The 24,057-nt window shown below is 36.0% G+C and overlaps 1 protein-coding gene across 1 annotated transcript in view; it reads right to left on the bottom strand.

The window, feature by feature from the left end:
• Positions 1–6,458: 6,458 nt before the first annotated feature.
• LOC149797404 (uncharacterized) overlaps positions 6,459–24,057 on the bottom strand; it is a 35,770-nt gene continuing 18,171 nt past the window's right edge. The window contains exon 2 of the mRNA XM_089960410.1: positions 6,459–9,443. Coding sequence (XP_089816536.1) covers positions 6,989–9,310 — 2,322 coding nt within the window. The 5' untranslated portion in view covers positions 9,311–9,443 and the 3' untranslated portion in view covers positions 6,459–6,988. The remainder of the gene's footprint in view (positions 9,444–24,057) is intronic.

Raw genomic sequence — 24,057 nt, 5'->3', positions numbered from 1 at the left:
TCATTTTCACAATTTGAATTTAAATGAATCACAGAAAGTGTATATTATAAATTCTTACGAACCCGATGCCAGTCGGAGAAAAACCGACAATGTACACGACACCCATATTTATAGATTTCGATTGTTCTACACTATGTAACACTTCACCAAAACAGTTCATACTTCTAACAAGGATTTAAGACACAATAAATATTAACTGCAACTAAAATATTTTTATTCAAGACAAATATTGGATGCAAATAATACTTTTCCACTTTTAATCACCAATATATGACCAGAAACTAAACTTCTTGTAGAGAACGAGTAACAGTAAACACTGGCCTCCAACTAAGGATGGTGGTATGATATGCACAATACCAATATGCACGTCCCTACAGAGGCTGAGAAGAGTCTCGTGCCACTTCTAGAGTTTGAGGCCCCTAGACCCTGGCTATACTGAAACTCGGAAATGAATCGAATGCCAAAGTAATCCCATTTAATTTACTGTATAAAGATTTACAAGACAACTAAATACACAGCGTGAGTATATGAGATCTAAAAATAACTGGTAAATACCGGGGCCCTTTAAGGTTGAGAACCGATCAGTATCCTCCTCGCCCCGTCTCATTGGGTCTGCGGGGGATGTATCATTTTGTCGATTATAAGAGTGGTATCATTGCCAGGGAGGCCGCGGTCACAAAATGGTGAATTTACTACGAGAAAGAGACCACACACCCTACACAAAAATAAAAAACAAAACAATCAAACAAAACAGCGCGACGTTTACAAACGTCAAACGTTCCCCGCTCATGTAAAAGTTAGTGTACCACTGCAAGTACACTATGGTCTAAGCATTGAGATTATAGATCATACAGATTAAATCATTGGAAGGGAAAACAGTCATTCGCAACATATGATCTATATGGATAACTCTTGTTAAAATAAAACAGTTTTACTGGATAGGTTACTAACATAAAAGTGGACCAGGAATGTTAAAGGTCACCAAAACACAGACCTTATCGGTGAGATCTACTTAATATCAGTAAACCACGATTTTAATCGGATCAAAGAACGCATATATACTTGTGTGTTTTACGTTTAAAGAATACAGTTAAAATTTTCATGTTATTTGCACTAATTGCCACAGACTTTATGTCCTTTTAATTAAATATTAGTTTATATTTCATAATGGTATGCCTGTTTTGCTAAACTGATCAACATAAGATATTTTCTTTTGAAGTGAAAGAAAGAACATTAGAGTGTAATGGTATGTGTCCAATAAAATAAACTCCCAAAAGGCAAATTCTCTATTCACACTAATTTATAAATTGGAATTGGACCTATCCAGCCAAATGCAGTAGGCATTCGTATGTTCAATTCATAACAAATGAACTAGTTTGATTAAGAAAAAAAACTTGTTATGGAGAGCTATTATATGTCATACGTGATACTTTACATCAAGAATGGTTTAAGTTTTGTTAAAATCCCTTCTTAGTAAAGTTCTCATAATTACAAGGAATACCATTTACATATGAAACTACAACATACAACACAAGCGATTACGACAATGATACAATTTATTGAATACGAATAGCTATGTGGAATTCGAATAGCTATGTGGAATACCAATAGCTATGTGAAATACCAATGCCTACATGAAAGTTGCTGGATTGTTCAAAGATGAGATGAATGGTTTGCAAATGCAAGAATTGTGTGGCCTTAGAAGTAAGCTGGACATAATATAAAAAAGAGAATCAAAACAAAAAACAAAACAACAAAGTGTTTGCTAGAGTATTAAAATATCTTGCTAAAAGAATTTAAATTTCGATATGTGCACAACTTATTTATTTTACTATTAATAGTCAAGTGAATAATTTCAGTAATTCTTACGATCTCGAGATAAACAATATCACGATAAATAATACTGCTCTGTCACTATATGACGGTAAATGTTACTTAGTTGAAAACATGAATACTTATAGGCTTCTAGTTAATCTTCAGATACCTTTTAAGCAAACAGATGTTCAAGCCTTAAATTTTAAACGTTTTTCTTTTTTTTTCTTCAACTTTTTAAATATTTTATCTATAATAACTCTATAATAATTATCTATAATAACTAATAATTTCTACATAATGTATAGTAGGACTTTTGATCTCTTAAGTAAAATACTGATATAAACCCAACATTTGTTCGAAGATCTTTAGTGACGGAATTATACGTTTATATTGCTACCCACGAAATACATTCCATAATGCAAACAACTCTATGCAAGTTTTGCTAAGTTGGTTGCTTTCATTTTCTATAGTCTAAATTTGCAAAGTTATCTATTAGAAACAAAGTATTAGTTTCCTGGTACACACTAATAAGTAATTCTATCAATTTACCTAATTCATCACCAGAATCTATTGGCATTACATTGTTGTCAGTAAAAAAAAAATTCTGTTGTAAATTCATTTACTTAAGGGCAGGTCTAATACTGACAACTAAATGCTGCAGACATTGTTGATGCACCAACTCTCATTGTCCTTGATATGGCTAGACGATGATGAGCCCACACTCAATCTCATCAGACGGCGATACCCTTTCTTTTTGAAAAAGAGGTGCTTTGTCGCATCGCAACCCTCTGTCGGACAAAAACCTCCAACGCTCAAAGTCAGGATCGACAACACAATTTCTTTAACCATCGGCAAGCGCGACGGCGACCGTTTTAGAAACATCGACATTGACATCAGCTTCATTACCGACAGTTGATCAAGTTGAGAAAGAAATTCCCATTTTAAAATTATGGTAAAACTCTAGAGAATAAGTTAATCAGGAAATTATTCCATTTACCTGACACACGTAATAGTTATTATTCCGATTCGGTCACAGTTTCTCCTAGTACTGATCAATCAATGGATACTGAACACAGTGATCCTCATTTTACGACTCATTTTCTCGATTCTAATCAAGGGGACAAAAGTTGATCACTGAAAGAGATCATGAGATAAACTTTTTTCCAGAGAGCTATTAGAAAAGCTTAAACCACTCAAATCCCACTTTGTTTTGGTATTATATATGGTCCTTATCAGAAAATGGAGACCACCTTAGGTACCCGCTGGTGATATGTGGTCAGTTTGCTATCATACTGTTGTTTCGAAATCATATCAACAGGAAATTCTACTGTCTAGCCCATAACAGTCTTTTAGCTGGTTATTAAAGAGTCATTAAGACGTATCACAAGAACTTGAATTATTTGTTATTGTCATTAAAAGCTGCGATTTTAAAGACTGTAGATCTGGTCACACTTGTCACATAGTAGGATAATCCAATCAGATGATACTTAAAGTTCATAAAATAAATAAGGCGTAGCAAAATATTGGTAGACTCTGTGGGTACCTTACCTAAGACCGAGTCGGGCAAATAATACGCATTGACCATACGATGTGCGTCCACAAGATTTCCAGATTCAATTCATTTGAGAAAACTAAAACCATTGTAAAAGCTTTGATGAAGGTCTGTGCCTAAGGGTCGCAAGATGCTCTGTGGTTGCGACCCATTAATTAAAATTCAGTCTCACCTCCTAATCAAGAAGGCATGATTTTTTACCCAGAGGTCCACAATCCGCAAGACTATTGACTCACCAGAATGTCTGAGGCGGAGTAGACACTGGACCTCTTCCAGAAAAACTACTTTGCTGCCCGTATTGTTGACAACGTGGACGGTACCCTAACTGCCATACCCATGTTGTGCAGCATCGCCTCTTTAACTACTATCTTCTTTGCGCGGTCGACCTCTAGCGTCTATACTTGAGTTGTGGCTTGCTGTTCTTTGTTGGGGCGTACGCGAGCCAACGATTTGCAGCGAAGGTCAGAAAGCATGACACAATCCTCTTTCTGGCAGAGGCTAAGTTCATCACCGTCCTCAACAGCGTATCCTAAGCTCTGCACACCGAAGTTATGTTTTAAGAAAGGCCTCAGGCTCATTCTCAGTGAGCGCGACAACTATGAGGTGGCCAAGTATGAGATCCTGACAAGAGCACAGAATGTGCACGCTGCCGGATGCCTCGACCGGGCGATCGAAAACTAATGAATCACCCGCGCAAGGGCAGAGGATTAGCAGGAAACATAGACACGCCTAGCTACTTTGATACCCTGACATGCGACCAAAGGCCTCGTTGGTGTTGATTATTCTGCATAGCGCTTGCGAGGCAAACGGCGGCTCTCAACAGGGCACAGCCAGAACGTTGACTCGTGTTACCGACGGCACATATTCCACCTTTATTGTCTACTTGTTTTCATCGAAAACTGGGTGAGGCAGGCTACATTTATTTCACCCCAATCAACACCAGTCACGCCGGCTCGTACCAAGGTTCTGGAAAAAAAGTTTCGTTTTGTTGGTAGTCATTTGACACAGACGAAACCTGTCATGCATTCAGCTTGGATTTGAGAATGGATGAGTTTATTTCCCTACTGCTGATTTGTTTCATGTACATTTCAAGAGATCATAGAAACCAACCAGGTACTGTTATTGTCTTCGGTTCATTCGCATAGGTCATACAGTAGCATATATTGATTTTGTGTTTGTGTACCATTTGAAATATTGTAAAAGCCAGCAGAAAAAGATATTCTCTTCAAAGTAATGTATAACGTTCAAATTTTACTTATCAGTTGAAAAATATATTTCTTTCTCACAGTAATGTACATTTCCATTACCCTTTAATCTTTGCTGTTACGTTTTAATGCCTTCCGTTCTCATTATTTAATATACTGCTAGAAGTACTTCTAATAATATTGCAGTAAAGTTTCTTATACTAATGTACAACAGTTAAAACCACCACTACTACTGCTCATACTACTACAACATACATATAACACGTGTATATTTCTTGAAATGATTAAATAACCTTTATATATCGGTTCTACATGAAAAGCCAATTATATTTTGTTAGGCTTGATCATTCATAATGATATTATCTAGAATGTTTGAATTGATTCACAATGATATTATCTAGAATGTTTTGAATTGATTCATAATGATATTATCTAGAATGTTTTGAACTGATCCAGAATGATATTATCTAGAATGTTTTGAATTAATTCATAATGATATTATCTAGAATGTTTTGAATTGATCCAGAATGATATTATCTAGAATGTTTTGAATTGATTCATAATGATATTATCTAGAATGTTTTGAATTGATTCACGATGATATTATCTAGAATGTTTTGAACTGATTCACGATGATATTATCTAGAATGTTTTGAATTGATCCAGAATGATATTATCTAGAATGTTTTGAATTGATTCACGATGATATTGTCTAGAATGTTTTGAATTGATCCAGAATGATATTATCTAGAATGTTTTGAACTGATTCACAATGATATTATCTAGAATGTTTTGAACTGATTCAATATGATATTATCGAGAATGTTTTGAATTGATTCACAATGATATTGTCTAGAGTGTTTTGAATTGATTCACAATGATATTATCTAGAATGTTTTGAATTGATTCACGATGATATTATCTAGAATGTTTTGAATTGATCCAGAATGATATTATCTAGAATATTTTAAATTGATTCACGACGATATTATTTAGAATGTTTTGAATTGATTCATGACGATATTATGTAGAATGTTTTGAATTGATCCAGAAAGATATTATCTAGAATGTTTTGAATTGATTCACAATGCTATTATCTAGAATGTTTTGAATTGATTCACAATGACATTATCTAGAATGTTTTGAATTGATTCACAATGATATTATCTAAAATGTTTTGAATTGATTCACAATGATATTATCTAGAATGTTTTGAATTGATTCATAACGATATTATCTAAAATGTTTTGAACTGATTCATAATGATATTATCTAGAATGTTTTGAATTGCTACACAATGATATTATCTAGAATGTTTTGAATTGATTCACAATGATATTATCTAGAATGTTTTGAATTCACCCAGAATGATATTATCTAGAATGTTTTGAATTGCTTCACAATGATATTATCTAGAATGTTTTGAATTGCTTCACAATGATATTATCTAGAATGTTTTGAATTGATTCATAACAATATTATCTAGAATGTTTTGAATTGATTCACAATGATATTATCTAGAATGTTTTGAATTGATTCACAATGATATTATCTAGAATGTTTTGAATTGATTCACAATAATATTATCTAGAATGTTTTGAATTGATTCATAACGATATTATCTAAAATGTTTTGAACTGATTCATAATGGTATTATCTAGAATGTTTTGAATTGATTCACGATGATATTATCTAGAATCTTTTGAATTGATTCACAATGATATTATCTAGAATGTTTTGAATTGATTCACAATGATATTATCTAGAACGTTTTGAATTGATTCACAATGATATTATCTAGAATGTTTTGAATTGATTCACAATGATATTATCTAGAATGTTTTGAATTGATTCACAATTATTTCGAAGTAGTATTTTAGTCCTAAGTCAATGAGCATTTTGTAATTTAAATAAATAAGTAATGTCCTCTCAAATTAAATCTAAACACAACTGCAATTACACCTGCATACATATACTGGAATAGTAATATGAATGAATAAATGTGTACTCTCTCTCTCTCTCTCTCTCTCTATCTACACACACACGCACAACTCCACGACTCTCTGTTGCAATACATATCTACCTGACAGATGTCACGTTGCAGCAGCACATAACATATGTCGCAATCCTTCAACTGACTATACAATCGACAACTTATTCCAAACCTCTAAACAGGTTCATAGTAAAACATGGTTTCTATTATTAGAGGTACAAAGTCCATATTAGTAACTATCCATTCTGTATGAATAACCAGTCTTGAGAGATGTATTTAAAGTAATATTTAGAAAGAACAAGATGATCTATAATTTATATCTAAAAACTTCTAAAATTTCCGAGTCCGACCAGAATTTGGAACTGGTGTAATCTCAGAAACGTATATACCTGTCAAATACTCAAAGCTTTATTATACTGCGTATTAAAGCCAATTACATGTATTACAACTGGTTAACTGATCAGGACTATAGTGTTGTATTGGTGAATAATTTCCTTGGTTTGGGCTAATTTGATTTTGCCTATCCCATACATCGAACACATGCCATTTAGCTGCGTTGTTATCCCGTTTAATATCCAAGGATCGGAGAAAAACTTCAGAGGCTCGATCAGTTAAACCTAACTGAAGATAGCAATGTCCAACGATGTTTAGACCTATATGTTCTTGTGTACATGTTGGCATTCGGCAAAAATATTCCAAATCAGACATTGCTTCCAAAGCTCGTTGGGGCTGTCCCGTGACCAGAAAACATTCTACTTTCAAAAGGCAGGCAAAAATCAAAGGATCTACATTTAACATTTTGTCCCCTTTAATCGCAATCTGCCAAAGTAGTTCTATCATTAATGGTCTCGGAATGACTGAAGCTTCAATCGGTAAAAGGACAACTGGAGATGCGGGCATTGTTGGAATGCTATTTATAAATCTAAAGGCAATATTTGGGTCACACCTATAAAATGACTCTAGCTGTGTATAAATTAATTTCATTTTTTCACATTCATTTGTGAAGCACTCTGCTGCTCCAATGTAAATGTTGTCTCTAAATTGATTGATTATAGTATCCAGACACACTAAGCACTCCTCGTATCTTTTTATGTAAAACAGAATGTTTGCATGTTGAACTTTGCTATGTACTAGATTGTTTTGCTTGAGAAAATTTTCTGCACGTTGCGCAAGATCAACTTTCTGAGTGTGGCAGTATTCAGATTTTCTGACCAATGCATGAATGATAGAAACTTCAACACTTCTGAGTGACTCCAATAGAGGTTGGAGGAATTCCTTCTCTTCCTGTGTATAAATATCATCTATCATCTTACGAAAGGTCGAATACTGATTTAGCATTGGAATATCTGGATAAATATTATCAAATAGGTAGGATTCGTCTTTCAGTAAACAAAGAAACTGAAATGAAGACATTATAGCCGTTGCATTCGGTGGATCGATTTTGTTCTTTATACGGCTTTTTAGTTCATACATCAGGATAGGTTCCACTTGATTGACCATTGTTTCGTCAGTATTTAGTGAGTCATTTGCATTGTTAATCCATATTAATTCCTTAATATATCCAGCAAGATTTTCCTGGATGTCAAGCATCAAAGGCAAGACGAGAGTTTGCACCTCATCCATTATCATCCCGTGAAACATATTGTTCTTACGTATGAAGTAATTTGGGCAAGTCATTGTGATCAAAGAATTTACGAGTTGTTGCAGGACCTGTTCTATGCAAGTGATAATATTTCTCGGAATCCAGAAGGATGATTCAGTTTCTTCCAAGAGCCAAAATAACGTGTTTTTGATGTGGTAGGAAGATAATCCCTTAGGTGCCTTCGGTTTAATGAATTGATTAAGAATCATCTTCATTAATGCGTAAACGTTAAATTGAGTCTCATTGAAAGTCCAAACAAGAATCTGTTCTGCAACAGAGAACGAATACCGCCATTGCACGTCTTCATCTGGGCTTCCCTTTACACCAACAGGGACGCAATGACATTTTTGCTGTACAATATTCCTGATAGTAGCTGGGGAGGGCCATTGTTTAGGACGATGGCGTGTGATCCATTCCATAGCTTGTTGTGGCCAATCAAAACACTCAAGTGCATCAACCATGTCGATACTCTCAAAAAATATATCTCTAAATGGAAAGCTAGGATACGTAGTTACCGGCATGCTTACAGCAGGACCATGTACACTTGACCAGTTTGTATGGAGCTGGAGCTGTGAGTGAAATGATGATACGGTGTCTCCTTCAACCAAATCCTTCATTGAGTATTCAGTTACTGCCCTGCTTGACAGTAGTATGCCATCGTGTTCGTGTGTAGTATAAAACTCAAGGTCTTTGTCTTCCGTTAGTCCATACCTAAAAAAGCATTTATTTCCCTCATTGATAAGCCGAAGCTTTAAATATCCCGGATAAGCATCTTGACCAATTGCCAAGAAACAGTAGTTATCTCCCGCTGAAGCCATATCATCTGTAGTATCATACACCTTTCCAAAAGTATGTATGGCCATCAGGTCTACATCTCTGTTTTTGTTCCCTTCAGGAAGCTGCCTCAACCCTTCAGCCACACTCCCACTCAACATGACAAAATAAGGACAAACCACACCTGTGGTACACTGAGTTGCTGAGAGAGCTTTTGAAAAGAGATTAGACCTTATTACCCATGCCTTTGTATGGTCTATTTCCGTCCGATTTATAAACGGTCTTAGCATAATTGACAAAATTATTCCTTTCTCCTCTTTTGTTGTCATGTTTTGTAGAAAGAAACGTTACCTAAATCTCATTTCTCATAACTGCATTATCATTTGGAGGTTTGATCGTGGTGAAATATTATTAAAACACATCTGTTCAATCTAAAACCTGGTAACAACCTGGCAGGAGATCCTGAAAAGAAAAAAAGAAATTCTTGCGTTTTCTCTGTTTAAGTTATCAGTGAAGATGTTATAAAGTTACAGAATGGCTAACAATTAACAACATGATGAGCAAGGCAAATATATTACATTGTTTCATGAAGTGCAATATACATATGAGAAAACCCAACACAAATTCTGAAGAGGTCAAGTTGCTTACGAAGGCAAGATTCACCTGAGAGACCCATATGTAACTAATGGATGAATATTATCGATGTAGAGTTAAAATATTGTTTTCCAGCCTAGAACCTCAAACACAGGAAAATTGCTTTTAGTAAAATAATCTTTTCCTCGAGCCTTGAAACAAAATAGAAATGGACATTGTTATAAGTAAACATTTAGCATTTAGCGGGTAACAAATTATATATGGAGAACATATTGGTTCTCTGTCTGTTAGACACCATAACCAGCTCCTGTATTATTATTACTTTTGTGATTTGTATATCTCTTGTTAATTTTTATTAGTGATTCTAATATATAGGTGGCTAGCATTTTTCTAAGATTTTGTGTTTAGCGTTTGTTCTGTATATCTAAGCTGTTTATTCCCTCGACGAAGCGTTTGTTTAGCTCGAAAGGTCGGAAAGTGTTCTGAATTTGCGATATTATTAACGTTTGTGGCAGTATATATATATATATATATATATATATATATATATATATATATATATATATATATATATATATATATATATATATATATATATATAAAGATAGATAGATAGGTAGATAGATAGATAGATAGATAGATAGATAGATAGATAGATAGTGTATGTTCAATGTATGAAAACGTGAAGAATAAAGTGAAATTCAATAACCCCTTGTCAGAAGAATTTGTTAGTGCAACTGGCGTGTGTCGAGGAGAATGCTCGTCGCCCTTCTTATTTTCCATGCTTATTAAGAATAAATTATTAATAATGGTGTTCCTGGTGCTGACTTAGGTATGCTATAACTGTTTATGATTTCATGCGCAGACGACTTAGTAATATTTTCTGAGTCAAAACAGGGTCAGGAAAAAGGACTAAGTGCTATGAGTACTTATTGTGATAAGTGGCATCTTAAAGTTAATACAAATAAAATTAAACCTATAATTTTCAGCAAGGGATGAAGAATATCAGACGATTTATTACCCTCCTACAAACATATACAGTTAGAGGTTAACAAATCTGCATTTCTGGGAATAGTTTTTACAACAGTGGCTTCGTTCAAATTTGCTCTGCAAACTAAGCATCAAAGGCATTATTTACAATCTTATATATATTTAATTTTGGTATTTCTACGTTTGAATTCTTTTAAGCTTGCTCATCCCAATTCCCTTTAATTTGTAAAATTCCCGTCCACTTACGAGCAATTTACTTAGTGGATAAATATTTATTCAGATTTGGAAATGTCTCTCCAAACTGTGAAATTTTAGACACTAATTTGTTCAATTGTTAATTATGGATCAGAAGTGTGGGGATTCATTGAAGGAAATGCTGTTGAACGGTTTCATTTGAAGTTTTGAAAAAAATCTTATTGGGGTTAAACAAATGAACCCCAAATAATTTTGTATGTAGTGAATTGGAAAGGAATTGTAAATGACACACTTTCTAATCCATGAATTTTACCGCTTTTTAAAATACTGGACTAAGATCATTTCCTCAGACAAAAGGAAATATATACCTGTATTATATAACCTAATGCTTACAGACATAGAAAGCCATCCTGGAAAAAGAACATGGGGCAACGTTAGTCCGGAATTTACTAAATAGTCTGTGTCTATGGGAAGTTTGGATAAATCAAGCTGTTGGGAACATAAAAGTTTTCGTATCGTTACTTAAACAATTGTTATCTGATCAATTTATCCAAAATTGGCAATCAAGAAACAATGCGTCTTCCAGAGCCAGATTATATAGAAGATTGTCACAAATATTGGCTATAAGGTGTACTTAGATACAGTAACAGTGCAAAATTTAAAATATCCTTCGAAATTGAGGAAGTTTGTCCATATTTTACATGTTGAATCAGAGAGAAGGAAGAGTCCACATATTACCACACTAGATCAAAGAATTTGTAATTGCTGCAACGTGCCGGAAAATGAGTATCACTTTGTTTTAGAATGCCAATGTGATCTGCAGCTAAGAAAGAATTCTACAAACTCTTATTTTTGGAGAGGTCCGAGTATGTTGAAATTTATCAAGTTACAGTTCCACTAAAAAACTACTGAGGTTACAAATCTGGGAAATCATATCCATAGAGCAATAATTGAACGTATTAATATGAGGAATATTACCTAATTTACATTCTCCTTTTTATTGTTAATACAGGCATTACAATGTCATATTTCATGTATAATGTACTTATGATACTATCAAGAAAGTCCGGTTAAATACTGTTTATATATTAATGACACTTTTTGTTTCTTCTACCGAAGGAACTTGTATTTAACCTCACGAACTTGATTCAACCAGCATATCCTGGAGTATCTAACATGTCACAAAATAAGCAAGTATGTGTATGCGTGTAAGTTATGAATGTTAAAAATGATTTATCAACCCCATAACGCCAGGATTCATACAAATCTACACAGTATATGCAAGGCAATAATGCCAAATTACATAACACATTTTATAAACGGTTCCTGCCTCGAAACAATCTTCCCACTACCAGCAAGGAACACGAAACTGCACTTTACCAATACTGCTAAAAACAAGACAGTCTAACATATTGGATCATAATATCAGTATGGATTTAATTTCTGAGACTTGTACGAGTGCTTTAAACCTTTACAATGATTTTTGACCTACGTAAGCCTTAGATTAGATCTATATTATACGGCAGGACAAACTTACAGCGTGGCTATTTGGTACGAGATTATTGCTTACAGTCCCTTTGAACGATACCGCCTTGAAGGACATTTGACCCGAAAAAAAATGACACGAAATGTCTCAGCTTAATGTTTCAGAATGTATGTGCTCATTTTCATTCTGGAGGATGTGTGCTGTGTACTGGGCTAAAAAATGAGCAACAAATTTTGATTTCTGAAAAGTTAACATGATAATAAATTTAATTGTCTGAGCAATTGTGTACAGTAAGATGTTTGTTTCATTTTTATATTTGGTAGGCACATGCTTATAATGTGGGCAAGTGTTTTCAGGATGATCCAAACGTTGCTTTGTCATTTTAAAGTTCATTTCTTGATATGAAACGTTTTCTATGGAAATATCTCTTATAGGCAGTAAATTAAAAAAAAAATCAGGATAATCAGAACTGAGTTAATCGTGCCATGATTTAACAGTATTTTAGATGACTATCCTTGTAACGTAGTGATGACGTACGTTTTCGCCCCTTGTACGTGACCATGATGCAAAACTCAATGCACTGAGTTAAGGCATCTTTGAATATTTGCTTGATAAAAAGAGTTTTTTATCCTAAAGATCTATTCGTGCACTTGCTAAATTTTTTCCCCTTCTACAAGGTGCCGTGAGGTTATAAAATAGTCTTTTCATTGAACTGTTGAGGTTACATGTGGGGTTTCCAAATGACATAATTTAAAATGTGTAAAGACATACGTTTAGTCTGATGGGATGGACTGTATATAGCCATGATGGACAATCATTAAATGTTCTCCTCCTCTTCCTCTTCTTACTACTAGAGTTTATTATTGTGAGCAGTTATTTTATCGGACTGTCACACACATTGCGAAGTGAACTTTAACATTGTCATACCAATTAATGCCCGGTAGAAAAGAAATTAGTGCATGATAAAAATAAAAGTCTGCAGAATTCACGATCCATTAGGATCACTATAGATAAATAAACACAAAGGAAAGTAAAAGTTAAAGAAAAATACATTTCAGGAATTCACTCTGGGAAAAATCTTCTTTTTTGTATCTGGTTTGTAACTGTTCCTTTGATTTACAATTGCCATATCTTTCGATATATAGGACAAGCTAAGAGGGAATAACTTAAACTGTTAATTTTAGATACATATCAGTGCAAGAGACTACTATTCACTGTGGGACTCAAGGCATTTTATAAACATTCTAAAAATGCAATATAGCATCCATAATGTTGTACTTTCTTTACTTTTGAAATGAGGTAAGTGTGAACCATTATCAGCTGGGCTGTCTGGCATTGCGAGGAAACACATTTATGATATATGTACGAAAACATTTAACATTTTAATAGAGAAGCGAAATCAGACATTGACTAGGAATTTGAATTATATGATTTAGAAATATTGTGCCAGTGAAGCCGAATAATATTTTCTTTTAAAATTTACATCAAGATGTATTGAACTCAAGCGAGTATCATATTAAAAGGGAGCTTTAAAATCTTATATGTTAGTCAAGAAAAGAGGATTAATTCCTCCCGCCATCCCTCCAAACGGAAATGCCTTTTTTAAACAATTACGCAAAATGAAAACGTAGGTAACTAAAGCCATAAAACAGCAAGAAAGAAGAGACAACTATTTTTAAATTATGAAATTTATTAACTAATTGCTCATGCTGTGATGGTTCTGGAAATTTGAATATCACACAAATCTGTCATGCCTTGTCGCAGTAAATACCTATTTCATTGGGAGAAATGGGACATGTTTGGTGTAATTAATATTTAGATGTACTCAAATAAATGAAAAATAAAACCAAGCAAAATGTTAGAAGCCTTAGATAATTATGGGACTGCCAATGCATGGCCAGAGAATAGCTAACACCGTTCACAAGAACAGACCACGTAGTCACGAAACAGCATGGGCTCAAAACTTGAACTCGTGCTCGCACTTCAAAATTTAAATCGTTGATAACTGTGCGTCAGGAGTGGTTAGGGTCACCTGTCCTCAGACAGGAAGAACAGAGCTGCGCCATTATCCGAAACACACACACACACACACTTGCACTGAAAGGTAAGAAACATGTAATAACAACGTCCAGATTGCAGAACATATTTCTTATTTGTGTCCAAAGTAACTTCTCTAGCTACAACAAGGCTACCTGCAAAGCAAGTTGAATATTAATCTTTTCTTGCTGACGCAATTATGATTTAAGCATATGACGACTGCTGATAACATTATTACCTTTATTTCAATCTTCTTTTTTATTTTATTTTTTATACTCATGAACACATTACTACGAGTGTATACGGTAATCCTAATCTTTAGGCACACTATTTCCATGTACGGATACCCGACAGTTTAATAACACACTGAAAATTACACCGTAGCCGTAATAGATATACGGACGTTTTCACAATGATACACAATGAGAGCGAGTGAGACGTTTATAAAGAGTAATTTTCTTGAATTTGTTAAAACAATTCAAGCTTATGTCAGTTTGATTTACAGCATTCAAGATCCAGTATTTGTTTGTTTGGTAATGAAGGCCATCGGTTCATAATACAAATTATATACGACGTAAAAATAAATCCATGAACTGTAGCGTACAAATACATTTTACGTTAATAATAAACATTGTATTATTTATGTTTTTGTCGAATTTGAACAATAGAGGAAAGCTTCGTCTTTTTCTGTGCCAATTAGTCATGTATTCTATCACTTGGCCACTATCCAGATTACTTTTCTTACAGTGAACTTGTTGTGCTATTATTTTTGAGAAGAAAGACATCGTCGTAAAATATTATAATAAGTACTAACAAGAATACTATTCGGTACTTACATAAGAAGCAACGCGAGCCTGTTTTGCCGTCAACAGCTAAACCGTTTCTCCTGATCAGTGTGTATACGAGCCTCTCTTCGCCAACACCCACGTCTCTTGATATCACAATATGTGCAATCGACCTCATTGTGTATGGCTAAATTTATAGATATTGTACTTTCCAAGGACCGTTCCTTGCATAGATCATGCAAATTTATTTTTTTTTAAATCAAACTACCGGCCTATTCATATATTCTTCTACCAGATTGCAAGCAGAGACATGTATTAATAATTACAGCAATATGATTTAGTAGTAATAGTATTAGTATTAGCAGTAGTAGTAGTAATGTAGCATTAATTAGCTATGGTAGTTGAAGTAGTAGTAGCAGCAATAATAGTAGCAAGCTGTAGTAGTAGTAGTCTAGTATATATCAGTAGTTAGTAGCTAACGTAGTAATGTAGTAATATTGTAGTACTAGTTGTGTTAGCAGAGCTGATTGCTGAACTTGTAGCTATTTTATTGTTGTCTTTTTGTTGATTTTGCTTCTCTTGCTGATTTGCTTTTGTTATAAGTAATAAAACAGGACAATCTTAGGAACAATCTTAAAGTCCAATCGAGTGTTCCTCAGGACTGGATCTTTGTCTTACGAAATGAATATAAAGAAGAGAGATTTCCGTAATCATCTCCTGTCAAGTTGCATTAGCAAAAGATATATTTGTAAATCACGATGACACACAAGGAGAGGGAAAACTATTAACTCCACAATGAATAACACACACCTATCAATTCTATAAATTCTATACATGCAATTAAAAAGGTTTTATGGTATCAAGACATTAATACGCTGTAAGTATGTATATTTCTTAATTTGCAAAACCTGACCATAAAGCATTTACACTTTTAAAACTATAATTATTCTCGTAAGAGAATGTTAATAAAATGTAAATAAAAATAATATTCAAACAATGCATTGATTTATACATAACTTCAATGCACTGAAGTTTCTCTATTGAGAACAACATCAGACATCAGTTTTCTCTCTGCATCACCTTTAAGTCTAGTACGTCGTAGTCATCGTTGTCAGTCGCTATTGTCGTCGTCTTAGTAATAGTAGCAGTATTAGTATTAGTGCAAATATTAATAATAGTGGTAGTGATGGTTAAAATTAATCAAATAACGTTTTATGTGCGACACCATCACTAACAACAACAAACAACATTATAACTATCAGCCGTATAGGTCTAAAAACACCCAGCAACAATACTGTAGTTAGTGATCTCGCAAAAGAACCGCATAAATCCGGAGGCACAAAAAAAAAAAATCCACGACGAACAGTCATTGCCGTAGGCGTGGACAACATATGATCGGCCGACCTTTTCGACGTGAGATATTACAACGATCATTTTCATTATCGCATGATCAAAGACATAAAAACCCACATAAACTCTGGACAGATCATGGTAGCGAATTTTATAATAAACCTGTCTCGGACTGTCTTAAAAAAATAACATCACATTGTACAGGACTCATATTCCTGACAAAGCCTCAGTCATAGAACTGGATTCCTCCTAGACTAATTCCAACTTGAGTCCAGGCCTATTATCGCTCAAGCCCAACCTATCTACGTGCCAGGGATAACACGGATGAGGCATCTTCACTATAATACAAACACGTCCCTAATAGAAACAAAAACACCAGTTAACCCCATAATTCAGTGAGCCATAACCCCCTTTCATAACCGTACTCTAAAAAATCGCATTTGGAAAAAATTCACCAGCGATAATAGCAACCGATACTTAGATTTTCTTCCAGAACTCGTTTACCATTACATCACACCTACCATTGAACCATTCAAATGGCCCCAGCAGAAGCCTCCTTGATAACACAATATGGTTTTCATTATCAATAACAGTATGTCTCAGAGGCCTTATTTTTGTCGAGTCAAATTCATGGCAGATGACCACGTCAGAATCAACCGACAAAAATCCACATTCGAAAACGGATACATTCCTAACTAGACCGATGAAAGCTTCGTTGTCAATACTATTCAAAAAACTATTCCCATCACCTGCACCCTCAAAGATTCTTCAGGAGAACCCAAACAAGAATTACAAAAGACAGATCAGTACGTGTTCCGAATTCAAACAGTCATCTCCACTCGTGGTAAAAACAATCACTCGTCAAATGGTTTGGATATGCTAAACAGTTCAACTCGTTGATTCCCCCCGCTTCTCTGACTAGCTTGACAATGCCTCCGAAATAATCTTATCGTACTACTCCATCAATCATTTACTAGAGACAGCATTACATTTCATCACATGCTCGTGGCGACCCATCTGGTCAAAAACTACGTTTAAACACATTCTCAAATTTGATAAATCTTGCACGATCTGCCAATTGCACTCGAGTCACTTTATTCAGCCAATAATCAAACTCATTTCGCTCCTGCTCTGACGAGTTAAAACGCTTCAACTTATTTCGGATGTAATACTACTGATTGTAGCGTTGCACTGGACGCTGATGACTGTGACTACGCCTCACCCACTCTACCTCCTCCTCCTCCTCACTCTCCTCACAATAAATAATCTCTGGCACATAACTCAGCGTACGCTATCTACTCTTTCGTACGCCTCAACCTCGCAATGGATTCCTCCTAAACTAATTCCAACTTGAGTTCAGGCCTATTATCGCTCAAGCCCAACTTATCTACGTGCCAGGGATAACACGGATGAGTCATCTTCACTATAATACAAATACGTCCCTAATAGAAACAAAAACACCAGTTAACCCCATAATTCAGTGAGCCATAACCCCCTTCCATCCGCTTACAGGGAGAGCCAGAACCGCCATTTTATCCTCCTGCTGATAAGACCTTTTTGCCGCACTGGATCCTGACCTAAACGTAACTATTGAATCAGACCAGGAGATGAGAGGACAACATTTACTGATTCTATCAACGATTCAGAATGGTTTACTTTATCAAAGTCCAAAGAAGTTCAGTAGACGACGAGCAACATTTGTACATCTACCACTCCGAGAGTGATGGTGCACGAACAAAAACGCGCAGTATATGTTCCAGTTTCTAATTAAAACCAGAAAATTCATCCCACGCTTTCCTAATTTAGAAATATGAAAACACGTTTCAAATGCGCGAGTGTCTTCGTATAATGTCTGAAATTGCCATATCGAGACATGGTCATTGGCAAATATAGGACGTTTGCACCACAGGTACAGGAGGACGGACAAGGCAAAATAAATTACATTAGAAAATCGGAGACAAACCTTGTTACATACCATTTTGTTTAATGTATAATGAATGAGTCACAATACAAGCGTCAAATGGAATAAACTAGAAGAATTTAAACTGTTGTCAGAATATAATGATATCATTATTTGTACTAAGACTTAGACACATACAGTTTACGAAGTGTCTGTTGCAAATTACATTATGTCCGCATGAGCTTCATGTACATTTCCATACGTAGTCTTTGTAATTAACAAAGGTGATCTCATGCTGTCTAATACGTTGGGTTGTGTAAACAAAAGTAAACCGTGTCTAGAGATAAAGATAAATACAAGCTTTGTACCTCTTTTTTTCTCCGTCAATAAAGTAACCAAAACAAATACAATCACTCAATGAACACCTGGATATAACCTGTGAAAGACAAATATCTACTGGACTATGCGGATATGACATACAAATTTTTATGATTAGGTGTTTGTTTATAGCCCGAGGGAAAGCAAGACTGTGGACACGGACAACGGAATCAGGAATGATACTGCAAGGCGAGCGTGTTTAGAGTTCGGCCCCAGGGAAGAAATAATAACATACTCCATGATTGTTAGTGCAGGCCACTTTTAGTGACTTCAGTACAGATTATCTATAGAAATAAACATAATTCAAGGCGAAAGATATACATCTGCATATCAAAGTTACTGCTATGATGGTTTACATACATAATGAAGCTCAAGTGCTTGAAATTTGGGGCTCAGACCGCCACCACACAGAGAGTGCCCGCCATATCTAGCGCTCTCTGTGTAGCCCCAAAATAAAAAAAAAAGGGGGGGGGGGGCCTGCTGCAACCAAGCGAAGCAAACACGGAATGAAAAGAAAGTATAATAAAGAAAAGATAATAATTATTTATCCCAGACTTCCTAGGCCATACGTCTAAATCACGATATAAAGTAACAACATTGTAAACATAAATGAACATATATCCATGTACCAGTATGCAGATAATTGCGAATTGTGCACCCGTGAAAAGGGTTGTGTTACATGTGAGAAATGCTCTTCAGTGAACCCATATGAAGAGCAGTGCCCACACGATGTGAATGGCTGTCTAGGTCTGTGCACCCATGAGACCTAGACGAAGAATTGAAAAGCAGAACCAGGTAGTAGGAAACGATATGTAACGCGTACAAAAACGTCAGTCCATACATGCAAATAAAAATAAAAGCAAAACATTGTAAACATATTGGAACATACATATCATGTGTACAGGTATACAGATAATACCGAATTGTGCACCCGCAAAAAGGGGCGTATTACACGTGCGAAATGCTCTGCAATGAACCCATTGGTCCTTCTGGGCTATGTTCACTGTCATAACAGAGTAAGGTAAAAGGTAGACCCAACCTCCTCACACCACCCATAAGTGTACTTACGCAGGTGTAAGTAGTTATGTGGACTTTTATATAGGACAAATGGGTCACACGTTTAGTCTGTTCTGTATACAAAGAAACCACGATAAATCTGAACACTCAGTGTGTACCAAGTATATAATATTTAGTTACAAATATTTAGTTGATTATGTGGACTTACAAATTTGTGTGGACTTGTATACAGAGTATATTTAAGGATTTGCAATTGCAAGATTGATGCTAGTGTCTCACTTACTGCACTGAAGATATAAGTGAACGAGCAGCAATCGCATGTCGCTGTTAAAACCAATAAATCTTTGTTAAATCCTTGCTTTATTGAGAAATTTCTTACATATCTTTGAAATCTAGGAGATACTTGCTTCTCCGACCAATTTATGTTCTAGATGTACTGGTATAAGGACTATAGTGTAGACTTGTGGATATGGGATATGGGATACATGCCCCTTCTGCTCTGTCAATAGGGTGACCGAGACAAATTCAAACATTCAGTATGGATCCGTAAAAAACATATCAATGAAAGATATCTAGCGGACTTTGTCGATTTACATATATAGATGAGTGTGGTTCAAATGCCACATCTTTGATTAGTCAGTAAAATATCCAAGAGACCAATAACCTGTAAATAACATGACAGTGACAATTATTTAGCACACTAAATGTGCCTGACACATAAATAAATTAAGAGTTATAAAAAAGGGATGAGAACATATAGTTTGCATGTATCTTCTGTATAGTCAACACAGCATATATGTTACAGAAAATACATGTAACCGATATGTGTGTATATATATATATATATATATATATATATATATATATATATATATATATATATATATGTGTGTGTGTGTGTGTGTGTGTGTGTGTGTGAGTGTGTGTGTGTGTGTAGTTCAGAACGACCCTATACTAATGCAAGATAGCCAAGCGTTACATGTCAGATTGAAATACCCATGTTTAACAAAGGTTTAACATCCAAAAATCAAGAAAATGAACCAACTAATGAATAAACTAGTGAGCTATCCAGCATACAAATGGGCGAGACAGTATAGCCTTTCAGATCACTGTTGGCAAGGAGATTAAAAAATCACGTTTTTATCAGTGTCATATGTAGGGTAAAGGTTGCATTTGCTACATGCAAAATGAGAGAATTTGGGCATATCTCAACGCTGCTTCAAATGTATTGTAGCTGATTTGTTTTTACATGCTGTAGTTGTGAAAACTGTGCATGACCTAAGCAATGAAAGTTCAAATATAGTTTTTTTTCCAGAAAGATTAATTAGTTTTCTCCGGAAAACTGAAGTTACAAAATCTCAAAATTTGGCTTATGTGTATAGCCTTTTCGTTATTCCCGAGTCAATGGTATATTATGTTTGTCATTCAAAACTCTCATTGCCTTGTTATATGCACGTAAAAAAGTATATAATCGTCTTATGCATTTTATGTGATGGACGATTTCCCTTAAAGAAAATATCACCACCAATATTAGTAATTATTTCGAGCGCAGATATTTGTCACAGTCCGCCATTCACTTTACTGAAATATTTGTATAGCTTCTGAGCCACCTCCAAGAACTACCCAGGTACCAACGTACATCAACTAGAGACTCCTGAAACTCAGCCTCCCTCTGAGCAGCAAACGCTTCAGGACAATCATAAATGCTTATTCCCCATCGATGACATGCCCAGATGAAACCAACGGACAGTTATACACCGACTTTGACTATCTCCTCACGTCTGTTCCGGCCAATGACACGCGGTTCTTGCTGGGTAATTTCAACACCATCGTTATCATGGACCAAGCTCAGTGGAGTGGTGTGATTGGGCAACATGGAGTTGGCAAAATGATCATCAACGGTTTGCGTCTTCTGTGTAAATGTGCTTAATACAGCCTTGTGATCTCTGACATCATATATAGACAAACGGACAAGTACAAGAAAACGAGGATACACCCATGGTCTAGGCATTGGCACCTCTAAGCTATGTCATTGCTAAGCAGATGGACATCTGACACGTACTTATCACTAGAGCGTGCGTGGAGCAGAGCGCTGGACTGACTATACTCTTGTCAGAACCTTGCTTAACCTAAACATCATCCCTCACCACCACAAGCGACCCAAAATACTTAGACCTGTCTTCAACACAAGCAGGTTACAGCATCATCAGCACAAGCTGGAGTTCCAAGTCGAGCTAGACAACAAGCTGTCTTCCAAAGGACCACTGATTGGAGGCCCAACTGAAAATGGATCCGGCTCAACGAGATTGTGACTGAAACAGCTAAGTCACTCCTGGGTCATATAATATGAGTCCATCAGGTCTGGTTTCATAAGTATGATGAAGACATCAAGATCCTGGATGTAGAAAAGAACAAGACATTCTTTGAGTGACAGAAAGACTAAAACTGCACCTCCAAGAGATAAGTTCAAGCAGTTGCAGGCAAGGACTCAACGGGAACTCTGCAAAATGAAGGATCGAAAACATGGATGAGGATATCCAGCAATATGTTGACATGCAGAACTTCAACATGTTCCTTAGTGCTATTAAAACTGTTTATGGACCTCTCAGATCAGGATCCAACCCTCTTCTCTCAGAAGATTGCACTTCTACTATCAAAGACATAGAAGGAATATAAGCATGATGGAACGAACATGTCAGGCTGTCCCTCAATCGCCCATCCACTGTTGACATATAAACACTACAACAAATCCACCAAAGACCAGCCTACGAAGAGCTGGACTTGCCCCATCTGTAGAGGAGATGTGGAAGGCCATTAAACAGATGATCTGTGGCAAAGCACCAAGTAAAGATAGAATATTTGCAGAGGCATTCAAATTGTTTTTGGCACATAAGCATTTACAGCCTTCATTGGCATCCTCACCAGCATCTGGGACTAGTAGGAGATGCTTGCAGATCTACGAGACGCCGCCATCATCTCATTATACAAGAATAAAGGAGCTAGAGCTGACTACAACAGCTAGTGGGGAATTTCTCTGCTCCCCATTGCAGGGAAGATTCTTGAACGCACCATCCTGAGCAGATTCGTCGCAACCATCTCAGAGGAACTGATACCTGAATCACAGTTTGGATTCCGTCCAGCTCGCGGAAAGTCGACATGATCTTCACTATAAGGTAAATACAGAGGAAACGCATGGAAGTGCACATGAATCTTCATTCAGTGTTCATCGACCTCACCAAGGATTTTGACTATGTACCCTGTGCTTAGTCTTTAGAAAACTTGGCTGCACAATAAATTTCACCACCCTAATCCAGTTGTTTCATGACAATATGACAGGAGAGGTCTTGGCCAACTGCTGAGAGTACTCAGAGCGCTATGGCATCTCGGCAGGAGTAAATCAGGGTTCTGAGCTAGCACGTCATTTTCACCCAGGTCATGTTCCATGCAGTGAAGGACCTAGACATTGGAATCTACATCGAGTATCGTCTTGAGGCCTCCTTGTTTGACTTGCATTGGCTGTCGACAACAACAGACAACGTCTTGAAGTTCTGTTTGCAGATGAATGTGCACTTACCGAACACAAGAAAAACCATATACATACCACTGTGAATAAGTTTTCTGAGGCATCCAGGCTATTTGGTCTGATAATGACCTGGATATAACAGAGGTACACCTTCAGCCAGCTCCATACACAAACCCACCACAACCCACCGTCAAGACTGAGAGGAGATAGCTGAAGCATATGGAGAGCTTTAAATACTTGGGAAGCACAATGTCTTCATGATCCGGAACGCTAGCCTATCCCTTGGCAGATTTCGTGACAGAATCCTGCAACAAAATCGAGGTGTATAAAGCTGTCGTCCTCACTTCCCTGCTTTATGGCTATAAATCTGGACTGTATACTGCAGGCATGTGTAGCAGCTCGAGCAATTCCAAGTGCGATCTATGGCCAATAATGTACATTTGAGGGCAAGACAGAGTGTCCAAACTTAGAAGTTCTCAAAAGGGCATGCATTCCACGCACCAAGGCACAGATGCTCAAAACCCAGCTCAAGATGGTCTGGCCACGTCATTCAGATGGAGAAGACCAGAATACGGAGCAACATTTCTATGGTGAGTTCAAGTATGGAAACACGAAAAGAGGGCGCCCCAGGAAAAGGTACAAAGACAACCCTGCATGTAACTTGAAATGGTGCGGAATAAAACTTAGCGAGTTCGAAGCCTCAACCAAGGACCGGTCTATATGGTGCACGCTCATCCCAAAGGCTGTTGAAGTACTGAAGGATGACCGCCGCCGGAATGATTTATTGCTATGCATTTTAAATTATTCAAAAATATCACGTT

Source organism: Sinohyriopsis cumingii, chromosome 6, assembly GCF_028554795.1.
Source record: "Sinohyriopsis cumingii isolate HCF-2022 chromosome 6, ASM2855479v2, whole genome shotgun sequence".
NCBI lineage: Eukaryota > Metazoa > Mollusca > Bivalvia > Unionida > Unionidae > Sinohyriopsis > Sinohyriopsis cumingii.
Note: the sequence above shows the minus strand (reverse complement) of the source record. Positions and strands in the feature narration are given on the sequence as shown.